This window comes from Gracilinanus agilis, chromosome 1 (assembly GCF_016433145.1).
Source record: "Gracilinanus agilis isolate LMUSP501 chromosome 1, AgileGrace, whole genome shotgun sequence".
Taxonomy (NCBI): domain Eukaryota; kingdom Metazoa; phylum Chordata; class Mammalia; order Didelphimorphia; family Didelphidae; genus Gracilinanus; species Gracilinanus agilis.
The window spans coordinates 198,325,407-198,344,280 of NC_058130.1; the positions used below are offsets into that span (position 1 = coordinate 198,325,407).

The following is an 18,874-nucleotide window of genomic DNA, read 5'->3' on the forward strand; positions in this document are numbered from 1 at the left end:
AATTATGGGAAGGGCAGGATTAAATGATCTCTAAGATTCTCCTAGGGCTTGGAGACAGCTGGGTGCCTCAGTGGATAGAGAGCCAGACATAGAGATGAGAGATCCTGAGTTCAGTTCTGACCTCAAACACTTCCTAGCTGTGTAGCCCTGGGCAAGTCACCGAACCCTCATTGCCTACCCTTGCTAATCTTCTGCCTTGATTCTAAGATGGAAGGTTAGGAGTTTAAAAAGAGAGAGAGAGAGAGAGAGAGAGAGAGAGAGAGACAGAGACAGAGACAGAGACAGAGACAGAGACAGAGACAGAGACAGAGAGACAGAGAGAGATTCTATGTTGGGATGAAATGAAGCACTTAACCCCCGATGCCTGGCCCTTATTGCTCTAAAGATTCTCTCAGGGTAGCTAGGGAACACAGTAGATAGAGTGCCAGGTCTGAAGTCAGAAAGATTCATCTTCCTGATTTCAAATCTGACTTCAGACATTTAGTAGCTGTGAGAGCCTAGACATGTCACTTCACCCTGTTTGCCTCAGTACCTCATCTATAAAATGAGAGAGGAGAAGAAAAAACCAAACCACTCCAGGATCTTTGTCAAGAAAAACCCCAAATGGCATCACAAAAAGTCAGACTCAACTGAAACAACTAAACATCAGTAAAGATTCTCCCTCTGGCTCTAACTCCATGATGCTCTACCAGTTTTCTAGATAATATTTGTAAAGCACTTAGCACAGTAGGTGTAGGAGATTAATAAATGCTTATTCCCTCCCCTCCTGTCATTTTGTCACTTCTTGAACTCTACTCTCCTTCTCATGACTGCAAAGTCTTAGTTCAAGGAAATAGCTCCCCTCGATGCTTATGCATTTTGCAAATCAGCCAACAAAAATGTGTTGTCAGAATGTGCTCCCATGAGACTCATGGTCAGCTTGGCATTAGGGGTTGCTAGTCTGTGGCCTGACTGCTGGCTCACCTTCACCTAGGAGCAAAGACAGGAAAGGAGAATAAGAGAAAGCTATGGCTCCTTCCACTTCAGTTTCTTGATTTGGGAAAATAAGACAATAAATAGAGGGTTAGAAGAAATCTCAGAGACTGAAGAGTCCAACTAAAATTTTACAGATGGGGAAACTGAGACCCAGAAAAGTTAAGTGATTTATCCAAAGTCACAGAAATTGTAACAAACAGAACCAGATCCTATGAGCCAAAGCATACTTCCCACACTCTCCTGCCTCCCCCATTGTTAACTATGGACCCTTATATCTATTTCAGGTGTAGCATGATCATTCAACAAAAACTCGAGGGAAATGATGGTGCATCTTTTGTATTTGGCTGCTCTTATGGCTTTGCTCTATTACTGTTCCTTTAGGGTCAGCAGTCTGGTGGCAATGCTTTGAGGATGAGAGTAGAAGTCAGGGATGCCAAACCTTCTTGTGTTGTGCCTCTCCCTCTTTGGTAGAAAGTCCTTCTCAGAAAAATGTTTTAAATGCATAAATAAAATACATGAGGTAACGAAGGGAAACAATCTTATTTCAATAAAGATGTGCTCTTTCCAAGAAAGTTCACAGATCCCTGAAACTGATTCATAAAAGTCTTGGGGGAAGTGGGAGAGTGGTCTGTGGAGCCCAGATTAATATTCCTTGCTAGGTGCTAGGCATGATACACTTCTATAATCCCTGCTACTGAAGAGGTAGATCTGACTGCAGTAAGCTAATGACAACCAGGTGTCTACACTTCATCTGGCACCAATATGGTGAGCTCTGAGAGGTGGGAGACCACGAGGCTGCCTAAACAGAGGCAAACACCCCCAAATGAGAAATGTAGCAGGTTAAAGTTTGAATCCTAAACATGGGTGGGTGCATTTCCAACCTGGACGAGAGAGTTTCACTCTCTAAAATGAAATCTCCTGGTGTAGAAAGGACATTAAACTTTGTCCCTCTTTCCACGGCTGATTATCTGATGATAGCCACGTAGTTTTAAGCGGCAAACACAGCTTAATTTATCAGCCACGTATGATTTACATACATGCTGAGTCCTCCATGATAAAAGCAAACAACAGAGACTTGCGTATACTGGCCTCAACCTATCTTTCCATACTTATTACACATTGTTCCCTTTCATGGCCTCTGTGGTCCAGCCAAAGTGGACTTCTCGCCAGTCCTCACACGCGTCCCTGGATCTGCTTCTGTGCCTTCCCTCGTGCCTAGGACACACTCTCGACTCTCCTCTACCTCTTAGGATTCCTCATTTCCTTCAGAGCTCAGTTCAAATGCTACCTCCTTCATGAGGACCTTCTTGATGCTCCAATTACTAGTGCCTTTCCCAAGAAAACTATCTTGTGTTTATATGGATACATTTGTCTCCCACAGTAGCTCATTGGAAAGGTTGAGGGCAGGGTTGGTTTTGTTCTTGTCTTTGTATCCCTAGTGCCTGGCACATAGTAGGTACTTAATAATTATTTGTTCATTGATGGATTGATTCATTAGTAATAACCCACTCTCTCTAAATTGAATATCAATTTAAGTTCTCCCAGGAAGAAGAGCTAAACATCCATCAGTACTCTTCTAGAAAGCAGTGGTAAAGGGACAGAGACTGGTTATTGCCATGTAGTTTTAAACAGCAAACACCACTTAAATTCAGCCACATATGATTTACACACATGCTAAGTCCTTAATGATAAAAGCAGACAACAACAGAGACGTGAAAGGTTAGAAAAATACAGAATTATATTAACCCCTTTTCTGACCACAACTGACCCTGAGGCAGGTAATACAAGTATTACTGTCCCCATTTTACAGAAGAAGACACAGGCTAAGAGAAATTAAAAGACTTCCCCTAGTCACACAGCTAGTCAGTAAATGTTGGGGGGCCAGATTTGGCCCCATACCAACTCATTTCAAATCTAGTACACTTTCCAGACTTTTCAGTACTTTTTCCAGAAAAAAAAAAAAAGAACCTTGTGTTTTCACAGAATCAAAGCACAAGAGTCTTAATGTGGTTTTAAGTTGAAAATTTTAAGTTGAAAACAACACTATAACTTTTGAGATATTCTGTGTGTGTCTATGTATGTGTGTGTGACAGTGTGTGTGCTGTGTTTTTTTTTAACCCTTACTTTCTGTCTTAGAATCAGTACTCAGTATTGGTTCTGAGGCAGAAGAATGGTAAGAGCTAGACAATGGGGATGAAGTGACTTGCCCAGGGTCACACAGCTGGGAAGTATCTGAGGCCAGATTTGAAGCCTGGACCTCCTATCTCTAGGCCTGGCTCTCTATCCACCAATCTACCCAGCTGCCCCCTAGAATGTGTGTTTTAAATACCTGTCATTTATTTGGATTTATCACAACTTACAGATGATAAACTATGACATTGCAACTCATTCTTATTAAAATACACATCAAGTACTGGGTAAGTCCCAATTTATTTAAGTATAAAGGGAAGTCATCAGAAATCTGAGAATAAGGATATTTTGTAAGCATTGTATAAATCTAAAAGCAATACAAGTCTAGAAATGTTAAATGCATAAACTAAGAGCAATGCTATTTAGCATTTTCCAAATACCTTATTTTTTCAGTATTTTTTTTTGCCTTTTTAAGGTTCTTATTGGAAAATATATCAATCTGGAAATGCTATTGATGCCCATGATCTTTGTCCCGTCCTTGTCACTCTTCATAGTATCAGTCTTGCTTTTTTGTGCTGACAAACTCTACAGACATACACACACATATACACACAGACCAAAGAATAACTAGAAATCCACAATAAAAGAAATAAGGGGAGAAAAAGACAACTAACTGCAACTAGTTTTTCTTAGTCAAGAATCCTGATTCAAAATCAGAATCTCCCACACAGGTAAAGGGGAGTCAAGATGGAATAGTAAAAAAAGAAGTTCTGATGTCAGGACTCAATCAAAACTCAAAATCTTAGAGTGAAGAAAATCATCCAATCCTAGAGATTAAAATAGGAAACTTCTGCTTCAGATGGGAAAGATGATCTTCAAATTTTTGTTTTAAGTACCCAGAAGGCTTTACTGGGGTTGGCATTAAGAGCCAAGAGGTTTCCTTCTGGCTTCCACATTTCCTTTAATATCAAGTTTTCTGGCCAAGTTTGGAATGTCATAGTTCTAAGCCAAACCCATGATCATAGTATCCCATAAGGAAAGTTTTGTTTCTATGCTGATTTCAGATGATTGAGACTCAAACTTATATACTAAATACTGCTTTCAGTTTCAGCATTGCTTAATCTTAGAAGAGTTAAGAAATTATTGGGGACACATGTAAAACCCAGTGGAATTGCTCATTGGCTGGGGGTGGGGAAGAGGAGGGAAAGAACATGAATCATGTAACCATGGAAAAAAATTATAAATTAAATAAAATCTTTCAATTAAAAAAATAAAAGATAAAGATAAAAAACAAAAAAGAAAACAAAATTATTGGGCCAGAGTCAGAGAGAGGATGGGGCAAAAGGGTAGGTCCTAGTAGGGGTCATTTCGTAGAGCTAGGAGGAAGAAACTGCATGGGGAAACAACCTGAAGAATGAAAAGCCACATAAAATCCTTGCCTCATCAAAAAGGAATTTGGTTTCCTTGCCTTCTGCATCTTCCCCAAAGTACCCAACAGCCATTCCCTCAAATAGCTGAGAGATCGTGATTTTTTTTAGGGGACTGCCACAATCCTCCTACTAACCATAGCCAAATTTGAACTTCAAGGAACTGAAGACAGACTGTACTCATTGCTGCTTTTAAAGACTTTTCATGTTTTCCAAGCTCATTTAAGATGTTTTCAAGGGAAGTGTTAAGACTGTTAGAGTATTCTTAGCCCAAACAACATAAGGCACAATTGTTTTAGCTTAATTTGATAGCAATAATGGCAGTAATAATAATGTGAAATCTTTACAACTAGCAAGAATTCCAATAATGTGGGTCAGAAAACATGCAAAAGAGGGGCACCAAGTATAAGATCCCATCCTCTAAATGAACAGAGTGATTCTGAAAAGCATCCAAGTGGAAAATTTGTTGAGCTTTTGAGGTGGACAGAGTTTGAAGGAGGGGCTGGGGGAAACTTCCCAATACCATGTCTCCAAACTGCTTTCAAACATTAAATATTTGTAAAGCTGATTTCCTTGGAGGGAGCAGTTTCATTCCCAAACCTACAAATTGATTTTTCTTTCTCCTAGATCGAATTGCACAGAACATCATTAAGTCCCATTTGGAGACGTGTCAATACACCATGGAGGAGCTACACCAGCTAGCCTGGCAGACTCACACGTATGAAGAAATTAAGGCATATCAGAGCAAGGTATTTGGAGAAACTATGGAGAATCTTATCTCGATTTCCTCTAAACCTATAGCTGTGTCATGAAATGAGACTTCCATCTCTGCTTTTACTGCCTTTTAAACATTTAATGGTGTCTTAACCATATTGGGAAAGAGTTTTAATAGGACTGGGCAGAAGAAAAAAGTTTGAATAATAAATTTTTTGAGTCACTAAAAGCATAGGGAAAGAGAGGTCTAAAGAAGAACATTCTAAGATATTCACTAATAGCTTGTTGAATGTGAATCTTGGAGTCAGAAGCAGCCAGCATAGTGGAAAGGTTTTTAATTTCAAAGGGCCTGGGTTCAAACGTGGAATTTGCCACTTTCTATATGTGTGACTTTCCTGAGTCACTTCAGCTCTGAACCTCAGTTTTCTCATCTATAAAATGAGAGAATGACTTCTAAAGAAGAGAAGATAGCTTCTAAAGTTTCTACCAACTCTGCATGTAGCATGCTATCATTTTCTTGTCATATCTTAGGAGAACAAAAGAAAAGTACGATTAACCGTTACAGGGCAGTATCATTGCTAATGGAAAGGTTATTTTAGTTGACCTTGGTCAAGAGACTTCAGCTTTCCAAGCTTCAGTCTTTTCATCTGAAAAACTAAGGGGCTTCGGTATTTGATCTTAAATTCCCCTTCTAACTCTAAAGATTTTATTTTAGAGAAAATGTTAAATATTATAAAGAATACCAAACTGACACTGATGAAGACCTACATGGTCAAACTGACTGCATGGCCTAGGGGAAGTAATTCTTTAGGCCTCAATTATTTAGTCCTTCTTTCTCCCCAAAAATGAAGGGGTTGGATTAGATTATCTCTACCGTCTCCTCTGGCTCAAAAATTCTGTGGTCCTACGAAATTTGGGTAGGCTTACCGTATTATGCTGTTGTCTTATTAATGATGTGGTTTTTTATTTATTTAAAATGCTAGAGGAGGGGCATCTAGGTGGTTCAGTGGATGGAGAGCCAGGCCTAGAGATGGGAAATCCTAGGTTCAAACCTGGCCTCAGACCCTTCCTAGCTGTCTGGGCAAGTCACTTAACCCCCATTGCCTAGCCCTTACCACCCTTCTGCCTTAGAATCAGTATTGATTCTAAGACAAAAGGTAAGGGTTTAAAAAACATTTTTTTAATAAAATACTAGAGGGTTTGTTTTTGTTTTTAGGAGACTTCCATTTACTTTTTATATTGATTTTCCTTCGATGTATTTCACTTAACTGAATAAACAGTTATTAAGCACTTACTATGTGCCATGCACTAAGCTATATAAGTGCTTAAGATCTCATTTGGCCCTCATAAAAGTAGGTGCTATTGTAACCCCATTTTACAGATGAGGAAACCAAAGCAAATAGGTTAATTAACTTACCCATGGCCACGGGGCTTATAAAGTCTGCAATTAAATAAGAATTTGGCTCTTCCTAATTACAGTTCCAGTGCTCTGTACATTGGGCCATCTAGCTTGAACTAACCCACAGTTTAGTGGCAGATCACAAACTACCCATAAATATTATGTTGGCTTCTTCCTGTCTAGCAATTTCAAAAGTGAGCATATGGTGGTCAGTCAGAAGCAAGAAGGACAACTCTGTACAATATCTGCTTGCATAATAATCCAAGAGTTTCTTTTTATCCTCATTAAGGGGGCTGGGGGGAAGAATCTGTTTACCCAACATTGGGGGGGGGGGAAGGGAAGAAGAGCGGAAAATAGCTGAGAAACTAGGCGTCCTGGAACCCATTTTCCCCATTGTACTTCCATCCACTTTCCCATGATTTTCGTCTACCAAGGTCCAAACAAAGCAACATAATAGCCTTGCTACATTCACACCGAACCCCCTACCTCGTATTAAGAGGATCCTGTAAGTTCCCACCTTGGGGCCCAGGGGACCGATAAGCAGGAATGCAGCAATTCTGTGTCACTTATCTGGTCTCCAGGGAATTTCTTTGTTCCTTCTTTCACTCTTTATGTGTTTTTTTTCCCTCTTGAAGACCAGAGAGGCATTGTGGCAACAGTGTGCTGTTCAGATCACTCACGCAATCCAATACGTGGTGGAGTTTGCGAAGAGGATCACAGGTTTCATGGAGCTCTGTCAAAATGATCAGATCCTGCTCCTGAAGTCAGGTGAGCATGTGCGAGTCCGAGGGGGCCGGGGGAGTTTAGACGAGGCTGCGGTGGGCTGTGACCGCGGTGTCGGGCCTAATCAATCCCCTCTCCAGTAAGCGGCTCATTTTTAACCGCCCACACAGGGTCCTCCAGCTCCCATAGGGAACTCTCTATAATAAAAATGCCCCGTTCTTCCTTTCGATTCTCCTTTGAAGTCAAATGCAATTCTGCTTATTGAAAGCGGAGCCATTAATTGCAGAGGCTGAGAGACCCGGGCTGACAGGCACGGCAAGTAATTAGTGTGTCAAGGTGGCTGAATTGCTGAGCTGGCGCGTAAAAAAAAAAAAAAAAAAAAAAAAAAAAAAAAAAAAAAAAAAAAAAAACACCCCTGGCTTTCTGGGAAACAAATCCAGGCTAACTGAGCCCTGCCTCTGTGGTCAATTCCAATCATTTTAATGAGAATAGCCCGCAGCCAGTTGGGGTTTGGGGAGGTTGGGGTGGAGAAAAGAGGAAAAACGCGTGCGCACTCCACCTACCTAGACCCCGGCACTCAGGAAGAAACTCAAAAAAACCAGTCCCCTTGGTACTGGATTCGGTGATGCCCTTACCTAAGCAGGAAGAGAGATTATTTCCCTTTCTAAGACCCAGAAGTGCGTTGGTTTCTTTTCAAAACATTAGTTTAAGGATATCTGGATTCTGGTTAATGTCGGTCTTAATAGGGATATATTTATTAACCAGATCATATTTCACGCATGCGCACCTTAACCTTTAGTCTTGGTTTTGACCCCTAATGACCCGGAGGAATGGCGCCTCTCTGGGCCTCAGTTTCCCCATTTGTAAAGTGGAGATTATAATATTTTGCACCACCTCCTTCCCTGAATTGTTGTGAAGAAAAATGTTTTACAAGTCTCCAAGTATTCTAGAAATGGAAATTCCAACATGGTTCTTTTCTGACACTTATCCAATTAGCACCTCTTGAAATTACTTTGCAAAGCTGGATTTCTCCCAATAGAAGGTTCCCTAAAGGCAGGGACTATTGTTTTGGAACATAGTAGGTGCTTAGTAAATAGCCATTTAGGTACATTGCATTAAATTAAATTGAACTCTTTTGTAGTTGTGGTTACAAAAAAAAATGTCTGGAAGTTACCAGAGTCAGTGATGGTAGGTTTTCAAAGTGCTCTGAGTTTCCCCTTAAGAAAATGAGTTCAAGACTATTTTTTTCTAATTCTAAAACAAAGTAGGGTCTCCCAGATGGACTTTGAATGCCTGGGAGACTTTTCCCCACCCACCTCCTCCCCCTCAGTAGAATGTAAGTTCCTTGAGAGAAAGAACTATTTTGTTTTTATCTTTTATCTTTAACATCATGCCAGATATGTACTAGGGCCTAATGAATTTTTGTTGATTCAAGTTGAATAGAGAAATAGAACCTTTCCCCCACCCAACTTCCAGGTCCCAAGCTTGCAGAATACTCTTAAGATAGAGCTCTGAACTGCCAAGAGGTAGTTTCCTTTCCTAATGGCTCTTGTAGTCCCTATAGGAGAGTGGCTGTCCAGGGGTCTAACTAGACAGATGAAAAGTTTCAGTGAAACCAATAAATGCCATAGAAGATTTCCATGTACAATTTGTCACCCATAGCAATTATGACCAAGGACTTTGAGAGGAGAAATAATTATGCATCTCCAACTGCCGTTCAGACATCTCAAAACGGATGTCTAGTAGATATCTTAAACTCAATATGTCCAAGACAGAACTTGATATCTTTCGCCTTAAACACTGCCCACTTTCTACTTTCCAGTCCTGTAAAAAGCAACACTATCTCCAGTCCCTCAGACTCACAACCTAGAAGTCATTCTTGACTTCTCAACATCTCTCATTGCCCCCATATCCAATCTTTTGTCAAGACCTGTTAATTGTCACATTTCTAGCATATGTCCTGTCTTCTCTGACACTGTTACCTCTCTAGTGCAGGCCCTCATCACTTCAGGCCTGGATTACTGCAAAAGTCTGCTCAGTTACTCACCCCACTCCAATCCATTCAGCCCCTGAAATGATTTTTCTAAAGCTCAGGTATTACCTTCCCTACTCAGCAAATGCCAGTGGTTCCCTTTTGCCTTAAGGATCAACTACAAAATGTTTCGAGTGCATTCAAAGACCTTCAGAACACCCTCCTACCTTTCAAGTCTCCTTATACCTTACTCACCAACATGTACTCTGGAAAAGAAAATATACCTTCCAAAGGAGATATATTTATTGAAAAGTATCTAGATGGGTTAGTAATGGAGAAAACCCACCCAGGTACCTTCCAGGATCAGTAAAGCACAAACCCCTTGAGACAATAGGAAAATAAAAGTTTATTTAGCTAATATTGAGGTTAGGGAAATGGTAGGTAAGTTCCTAACTCTACACAGCTCTATCTCCTCCCACTTTCTATGCTCCCCTCATGGGGATGCTCTTCTGATCTTCTCAAGCCCTCCTTAATAACTCCCTGATCTAGCTATACCCCAAAAAGCTATCTGATTATCTCACTAAAGTAACTATCTTCTGATCTTATCCCTTATCCTTATATTCTTCAACTCAATGGCACTGGCTTCCTGCCTGTTCCACAAACAAGACACTCCATTTCTCATATCTGGGCATTTTCTCTTGCTATCTCCCATGCCTGAAACAGTCTCTCCTTCCTTTGCTCCAATCACTGACCTCCAAAGTTCCCTTTAAGTTTCAACTAAAATCCCACCAACCCCTCTTAATTCCCTTCCCTCTGTTAGTTATTGACTATTGATCCTGTATATAGCTTGCTTCATATATATATATATTTTATCCTGGGACTCCATTCTAGGAGCATAGGGCCACAACCAGTAGGCAATGGGTCACTCAGGGTCACCCAGCTGGGAATATATATATATATATATATATATATATATATATATATATATACACACATCTATACAGATATATACCATAGATAGATAGATAGATGGTTAGAAAGACAGATAGATGATGGGTGGATAGACAGACAGATAGATAGATAGATAGATAGATAGATAGATAGATAGATAGATAATTTGCATGTTGTTTCCCTTATAAAATTGTAAGCTCCTTTAGGGCAAAGGACTGTCTTTTTCCTCTTTTGCATCCCAAGTGCTTAGCAGGGTGCCTGGCACATGGTAGGGACCTAATAAATGTTTGTCTATTGATTGATAATCCAGTCTAAAAGTACAACTGAAATGTCCTCTATGGCATTCCTTCTCCTTAAACAACCTCACTCATTTGGCTAGCAAGAGAGGAAAAAAGGTAAGAAGCTTAGAGTCAGGAAAACTGCTTCTACTGTCCTTATGAGGTCCTGGCAGCAATGGAGTGCTAGAAGCATGTTTTTAAAAACATCTGTTTGAAGATCTTGGAATATATCCACTCTGAAAACCGCAAGAAGGATTTGGCTAAAGTTTGTTATCTCCCAAATTGAACTCAATTTTGTGCTTCTGCCCCCACTTTCATGACCTAGGAAAAGAAACTACCCTCAATTACTGGAGTGAATTAAGTAGAGGAATTTAGTTCCTAAGTTATGTGGATATGCAAACACATCAAAAAAAGACTATGACCTTTAGATAAGTCAGATACCATAGAAATGTTACAAAAGGCATCTTGGAATTGTTTTGTGGATTCTGAGGCTCCATTCTGGTTGGTGCAAGCCTGGTCTTCAAAATGAAGTGGCTCAAATTCTGAACCTTTCTCTTCATCTCCTATTCACTGGATGTTTATTATTAAATACCTATATCTAAATGTTGCAATATTAAGAATCCTCTAGGCAGGATTTTTTTGTGTCTCAGACCCCTGTGGCAGTCAAGTGAAGCCTGTGGATCCCTTCTCAGAATAATGTTTTTAAATGCACAAAACGAAATACAGAGGATTACAAAAGAAACTATTACATCAAATACAATTATCAATTTTTTTTAAGTTCAAAGACCCTAGTTTAAGAACCTAGGCAAGTTAAACTAATCTCTTGCCAGGCAATAAAACTGAATAACATAGAACTGTTTGCTTTTTATTTTTAAAATATTAATACCATCCTCACTTTTCCTTGCCATTCAATACATTTCTGGATCACCTCTCTATGCCTATCTAAATGCTCAAGAAATGCAAACAAACTAATCTAAAGACATAGAATTGAAATGACAAATATCTTTCACAAAACAATCAGATAAAGCCTTTTAGAACCCCAGATCAATGGCTTTTGACTATCATCCATTATTTCGATTTATCTTCATAGGTATATTGTGTCTATTAATAGAGATCATTGAGAATTTACTCAGTTATTCTCACTGTACCCAATTCATAATCTTTACTCCACAAATAAGGTGCCATATACATCACCACAACCTCCAATCATGGCTATCCTAGAAATATGTTGTATTCCTCACATTCAGTGCTACCTTTTCCATTCAGCTTTCCCCATCCTCAACTCTTCAACCAGAAGTAATCCCTCCCTTATTTGATTTCATAGAATTTCCTTATAATATGGGCAAGTCATTTAACCCCTAAATAATCCAGATCCTAAGAAACTATAACTTGCAGAGCATTTGCTGATCTGCATTTAGCATTTCTCCTCCTACAAGTTCCCTTCTTCATTGAAATCACAGGTTGAAAATAAAAGCAAAAAAAAAAAAATCAGATTAGATTATATGTTCCTTGAGGGTAGAGACTCTATGGTTTATATCTATATTCTCTCCTCTCTCCAAAAAGAGTGCCTTGCAATTTGGTAAATGCTAAATAAATAGCTAATTCCATTTACTTAAGGTGTATTAAGTGCTGTCTGTTTGCAAAGCATTCTGCTTAGGCCTGAAGATTCAAAATTAGATCCAGTCTCTGTCCTCAAGAAGTTTATTTTCTATCTGCCTGGATTATTTACTCAGGTAAGTAAATGCAAGATAATTTAAGAAGGTGAGCAGTGGCCAATTTAGAGGATCAAGAACAATTTGGTTTGGAAGAAAATGAATGAACTGAGTTTATAAAATTTTAAAAAATGCTCCCTAGAGTGGCATGACTACTTTAACAAACTCCATGTTACTGTAACTTATTTTCCTCACCTGAACAGGTTGCTTGGAAGTGGTTTTAGTGAGAATGTGTCGTGCCTTCAACCCATTAAACAACACTGTTCTGTTTGAAGGAAAATATGGAGGAATGCAAATGTTCAAAGCCTTAGGTAAGTTGAATTTTAGTGGATGCATGCAGATTTATAGTTGGTTGGTTTTTTCCTGTTTAGTTACAAAATGACTTCCTCACCTGAATCATCAACTCTGGTGCACGTGCCCAAAGTAGGATATGCCCCCACTCATGGCCTCTAGGCTTGGCAAGTAGAAGGATAAATAATTCTTTTTTAAACATCGTATGTATATGTTCTTCTCCAATTAAAACATAAAGCTCCTGGAAGGCAAGGACTTTCAGCCTTCTGTCTTTGTATCTCCGGCACTTAAAATGGTGTTTGACACACAGAAAGTACTTATTAAGTATATTTTCCATTCATTCAAATTATGGTGAGGAATTTGACTCCCCCGCTGAGAAACAGAAGAATCCCAGAATCCCCTAAGAATCATAGCAAAGAATAGACAATACTAGAAGGCACTTCTTATCATGAGCCAGACAACAGCTCAGTTGCTGAGAAAGGCTAGGGTGCGTTCTAAATCATTCTGGACAAAAACTAGTTTCTGCTTTATATAGTGGATCTCTAAATGTATCCAAAGACTATAGGTGATCCCAGATCGCCTCAAGTAGCATTTATGTTTAAAAGATGACAATACTTAGAGTTTCATTCTTGGCATGAATTAATGATGCTGGCTTAGGATATCTAATTAAACGGGGCATTATAACATCTATGCTCTATCTAAGACAGTGATATTCTATCTGTTAATCATGGCCAGTATTATTGAGCCTGGCAAGGAAGCAAGGTGAAAAAGGTAGCTGTCAGGCTGTGTCTTTAGCACTACCAAAGTTAGAAATAGTGGCCCAGTGGAAAAAGCTCTGAATTTAGTGTCACAGCGCCTTAGTTCTAATCCCATTTTGGCCACTTGAAAGTTCTGTGACTGAATCTTAATCTTTTAGAGCCTTGGATAAAGGAGATAATACTTGTAAAGCATGTAGCACAGTGCCTAGCACGCAGTAGGCACTATATACATGCTTATTCCTTTCTTTCCCATTTTTTCCTTTCCTCACCTTTCCCTTCTTTTCCCTTTCCCATTCCTTCCCCTTTCAGTTTCCTCTAAAAAAATGAGGGTGTTGGACTAGATGATCTCTAAGATCTCTCAACTATATATGCTATACCTATGATGACTCATGACCCTATGATCCTGGTCTACACATCAAAAGTTTGAGAACTTCTACTCTGGTGGAACACTGTCTGATTGGAATTGTTTCATCAGCTGTATCAACCCACTCGGGCACCCAAGTATGATAAAGAGCATTAGCAAACCCGGACAGCTGCCAGGAAAAGTTTCCAAGGTCCTTGGTTTCATCTGCTCCATATCATGCCAAATGCCAAAGCAGGACACCACTTTTCCTTGCCCATACTGTTAGCTGATCTAGTTGGCTGGCAGAAATAGGTCAAGGTTGGCACTATTCCTTCCATGCAGTTGATACATGTCCATCCACTTTGTCTCCAAGGTTTAGTTTTCAAGAAAGGAGGAAAAGACTTGACAAACATCTATGGAAGATTTCCAATCTCATAAAATAAAAATTAACTTGGAATTGCTATAAGGATGAAATGCCATTTTGCCTAATTCACTATAATGATAACAACTAGCATTTATATAGTGCTTTAAGGCTGTCAAAATGTTATCTTATCTAAGCCTCACAATCACCCTGTGAAATAGTCCTCTAATACCCATTTTAAAGAAGAGGCTGAGACAAGCTAAGTCATTTGCCCTGGGGTCACACAGCTAGTAAATATTTGAATCAGAATTCAAACTCAGGTCTTCCTGATTCTAAGGGCACTATCCATTACCTTCACTTAGCTGCCTATATTCAATACCTTTAGTTTTCTCTGTATCTCTTTCTTTTCTTAAAGGTTAAGCCTAAGACAGCTCCAGTATCCCAACTAGCTGTCATGAACTACTAAAAAAAAAAAAAAATCTAATTGCAGGAACATAAAATACTCTTAAGATCATAAGACTTAGAGCTAGAAGGAAATTGGGAAATCAACTAGTCCTACCCTTTTGGTTTTCGGCCACCACAGTTTAGTAGGAGTATTAAAAAGTTAATGAACATCCACAAGAAGACGACCAACATGGTGAATGGCCTTGAGACCATGCTATCTGAGTTGATTAAAGGAACTAACAATCTTTAAACTATAGAAGGAAAAACTAAGGGCATATATGATAAATTGTCTTCAGATATTCGAACAATTGCCATAAGAAGAGAGATTACACCTGTTCTTCTTGGTCCCAAGGGACAAGAATAGAGGTTACTATTGGAAATAAAAAAGAAACAAATACCAGTTTGTGTCAGAAAAGCTTCCTAAAAATTAGAGCTTTCCTTTGCCTCAATAGGTATATTTCCTCTCATTGGACCTCTCTAAGGAGAGGCCAGCTGATCTTTTGTTAGGCCTGTCGGAGCAGGAATTCCACTTGGGTTATGAACTACGCAAGACGATCACTGAGTTTCTATGATTTGATAACTATTCCCCTTTGATGTAAAGCAGTAATGTCAAATTCCACCCTCAGACTTCCAGAGGCCTGCAAAACTCTTTAGGACTGTCTGAAACAGATTAAAATGAAACTGGGAAATGTTTGACTAAATAGAAATACAACATAACATAGATAATATTGAAACATAGTTTTCTCAGATCATATGCAGCCTGTGGGGATATGTTTCTATTTGAGACTGATACCACTGGCATAGAACACCCAGACGCCCCACATCCCCTGGTTCAGATTCCAAAAGGATAAATAAAGTCAGGCTTCTGCCCTTCAAGACTCTGAGTCTGACCCATAAGATTTCTGTTAATAATAATGAATTAGCATTTATATCGTGCTTACTATGGGCCAAGTACTATGCTAAATATTTTATAAATAATATTGGATTGTGATCCTCACAACCCTGGGAAGGAGGTGCTATTATTCCTCTTTTACAGAGGAGGAAACTAAGGCAAATAGAGGTTAAGTGACTGGTCCAAAGGTCACCTACCTACTCTCTGAGTCTGGATTTGAAATCATCATAATAAATAATTTTGTTGCTCAGGTGTTTCAGTTGTATCTGAATTTCCATGACCCCAGTTGGGATTTTCTTGGCAAAGATCCTAGAGGGGTTTGCCATTTCCTTCTCCAGCTTACTTTTACAGATAAGGAAACTGAGACAAATAGGGTTAAGTGACTTCCCCAGGGTCACATAGTTAGTAAGTGTCTGAGGCCAGATTTAAACTCAGGAAAAGGAGTCTTCCTGATTTCTCCCTCAGGGCTCTAGCTACTGCACCACCTAACTACTCCCCAATCATAAATAATAGCCAACCAATTATAACACTTACTAATGTGCCAGGAACTGTTCTAAACACTTAAATTATCATCTCATTAGATCCTCATAACAACCCTGGGAGGTAGGTGCTGTCATTATCCCCCTTGTACTGGTAAGGAAATTGAGGCAGCTAGTAGTGAAGTGACTTGCCCAAAGGTCAACCTACTAGTAAGTTGTCTGAGTCTGGATTTGAACTCAGGTTTTGCCGACTTCTGGCTCGACTCTCTGTCCTCTACCTATACCACCTAGCTACACCACTTAACTGCTAAAACTAAATGCTTGGTCTTTGTAAATATTCTCAATTATCCTGGTTGAGAACAGGTTTTCAGAAAGATAATTCTAAGGGTGGCCAGGATACAAATCCTTAAGTAACTCTATAGAGATCAGATATTCTTGACTCTAGTCTCATTTAGTCCAATGTATTCAATGAATTTCTATTATTCTTTTATAGGTTCTGATGACCTGGTGAATGAAGCATTTGACTTTGCAAAGAATTTATGTTCCTTGCAGCTGACAGAGGAAGAGATTGCCTTGTTCTCATCCGCTGTGCTAATATCTCCAGGTAGGGAAGTCTACATGCAAACCCTCACTCTCTTTTTATTCATGTTTTCCTTCTCTGTCACCATAAATAATGAGCAGCCCTACCTCTGCTAAATCCTTTCAAGACCCATGCAAGAAGAACCATACTTCCTTGCCTTCCGGGGTCTCAGGGAATGAGTGTATTGACAATGGTTACATCCAAGGAAAATTGGCTCAAATTAAAATAGAGTCACTACCTTCCCATTGAAGAGGTGAAAGAAAACTATCTGCCTTTGATCTTTCAAAAACTTTATTAAAAGGGGGCAGCTGGGTAGCTCAGTGGATTGAGAGTCAGGCCTAGAGACAGGAGGTCCTAGGTTCAAATTGGGCCTCAGACACTTCCCAGCTGTGTGACTGTGGTCAAGTCACTTGACCCCCATTGCCCACTCTTACCACTCTTTTACCTAGGAGCCAATACACAGAAGGTAAGGGTTTTTAAAAAAATAAAAATAATAAAAATAATAACTTTATTAAAAGAAAAAAAACCACCAGAGTTCCCACACCCACCCCCAAACCCTGAATCTTCTCAGATTCAAAGGTTTTTTTCCCCTAAGTGCGGGATTGGTCCTTATATAGACCAATGCCATGCCTGGAAGTAAGGGGCGTGGCCCCTCCCTAGCACGGGATTGGTCCAATTCAAGGCCAATCCCACATCAGGAAGTACAGGCATGGTCCCTGCCCCAGCACGGGATTGGTCCAATTCAAGGCCAATCCCACGTCAGGAAGTAGAGGCGTGGTCCCTGCCCCAGCACGGGATTGGTCCAATTCAAGTAGGAGGGGGGAGGGAACCGTGAGGCAAGCTGCCAGATGTAGTTTCCCAGGGGCCACAAAAAACTCACACCATGATCTGGAGCTGAGTGTGGCACTCTTCTTCATGTCTGTTCCAGTTGAATTGAGCTGCTAGTTGTTCCCCATATTTTATATTTCAACTCCTTCCTCCGTGCCATTGCATAAATGTTCCCTCATTTCTAGATTGCACTTTATCCTCATATCCATCTCATAAAATTCCCAGCCTCCCCAAAGCATAGCTCCTACCTTAGGCCTTTCTGAATCACGCCAGATAATAGTATTCTCCTTTTCATTACTTTATATATGTCCTGCGCACACATATCTGAGTAGATGTTGCAGGCCCCCTAGTAAAATGTAAGTTCTTTGAGGACAGAGACTACTTCATTTGGTATTGTTGTATCCCTGGCACCCAGCACAGTGCCTTTCATATAGTAGGCCCTTAATAAAATTTTAATGAATTGATTTCACTCAATAATAGGGAATCCTGCCTTCTGATAAGTAAATAATAACAATCAAATGATGGTCTGAATCAGGGTTGAGTAGGCATAAAAGCAGTGACTTTTGCAAGTCAATGTAGTCACCTGTCTGAAATAAATGTAGCCCTAATGAAAACCAGAAAATAAACCTAATAAAAATAGGATATTGTCCTCTTCCAGAGGAAAAAACTGATAACACAGCAGCATGGGTGACATGGTTTTATACATACATATTTTGTTGTTGTTGTCAGAAGGCACCCTCTGTCGTGTAGGGAGGGAGGTACCTGGGAATTTTAATGTAACAAATAATAATTTTTTTTTTAATTTAGTCAAATGAAATCTGCCCCTCCTTCTTACTCCTTTTTTGCTAGTTTTCCACAGGAATCAGAATCGCCTACATATACAGGAAATATTTGGATTTTCCTAGGCTAAGAATAAGGACAGCAAGAATGAACTAATGAATAGAGTGCTGAAGCTGGAGTAAGGAAGACCCGAATTCAAATGCCATCTCAGCCACTTACTATCTGAGTATCCCTGGACAAGTCATTTAACCTATGTCAGCCTCAGTTTTCTCACCAGCAAATGACGATTATTATAGCACCTACCTCACAAAGTTATAATGAGGATTAAGTGAGGTTATGTAGGAAAAGCCTTTTGCAAATGATAAAGTGCTATCATTAGGGATGATTATTTGGGAGAAAGAGGAAATTTTTCCATTGACAAATCCAGACAGGGACAGAACAAATTCAATATGCTAGATAATGCTTGAGGCACAAAAAAAGATTTTTAAAAGACATCTATAAAACTTTTCTATATACAACCCTGGCTCCTCTTCTGATGAGACAGGTAAGATAGAGATAATTTCCCTGTTCAACTAAATTTTGAATTGGAAAGGAGCAGCGTCCTCCATATCTGTTAGACACAAGAGGAAAAGGCTTTCCTTATTCATTCTTACCAGAAGTAACTCGGTTCTTGCCTGATCCATTTCTCTTTGATGCTATCTCTTTCTCCCTCTATTTCTGTCCTTGTCTCTGTCTCTGTCTCTATATCTGTGTGTCTGCCTATCTCTCTCTCTGTGCCCCTGTATCTGTCTTTCTCTCTCTCTCTCTCTCTCTCTCTCTCTCTCTCTCTCTCTCTCT

General features: G+C 39.6%; 1 protein-coding gene across 1 annotated transcript in view; it reads left to right on the top strand.

The window, feature by feature from the left end:
* Positions 1–18,874, top strand: part of RORB (RAR related orphan receptor B) — a gene marked incomplete at its 5' end in the record, with an annotated part of 70,133 nt that overhangs the window by 32,588 nt on the left and 18,671 nt on the right. Inside the window, 4 exons of the mRNA XM_044657372.1 lie at positions 5,160–5,281; positions 7,281–7,413; positions 12,485–12,592; positions 16,343–16,453. Of these exons, the coding sequence (XP_044513307.1) occupies positions 5,160–5,281; positions 7,281–7,413; positions 12,485–12,592; positions 16,343–16,453 (474 nt within the window). The remainder of the gene's footprint in view (positions 1–5,159; positions 5,282–7,280; positions 7,414–12,484; positions 12,593–16,342; positions 16,454–18,874) is intronic.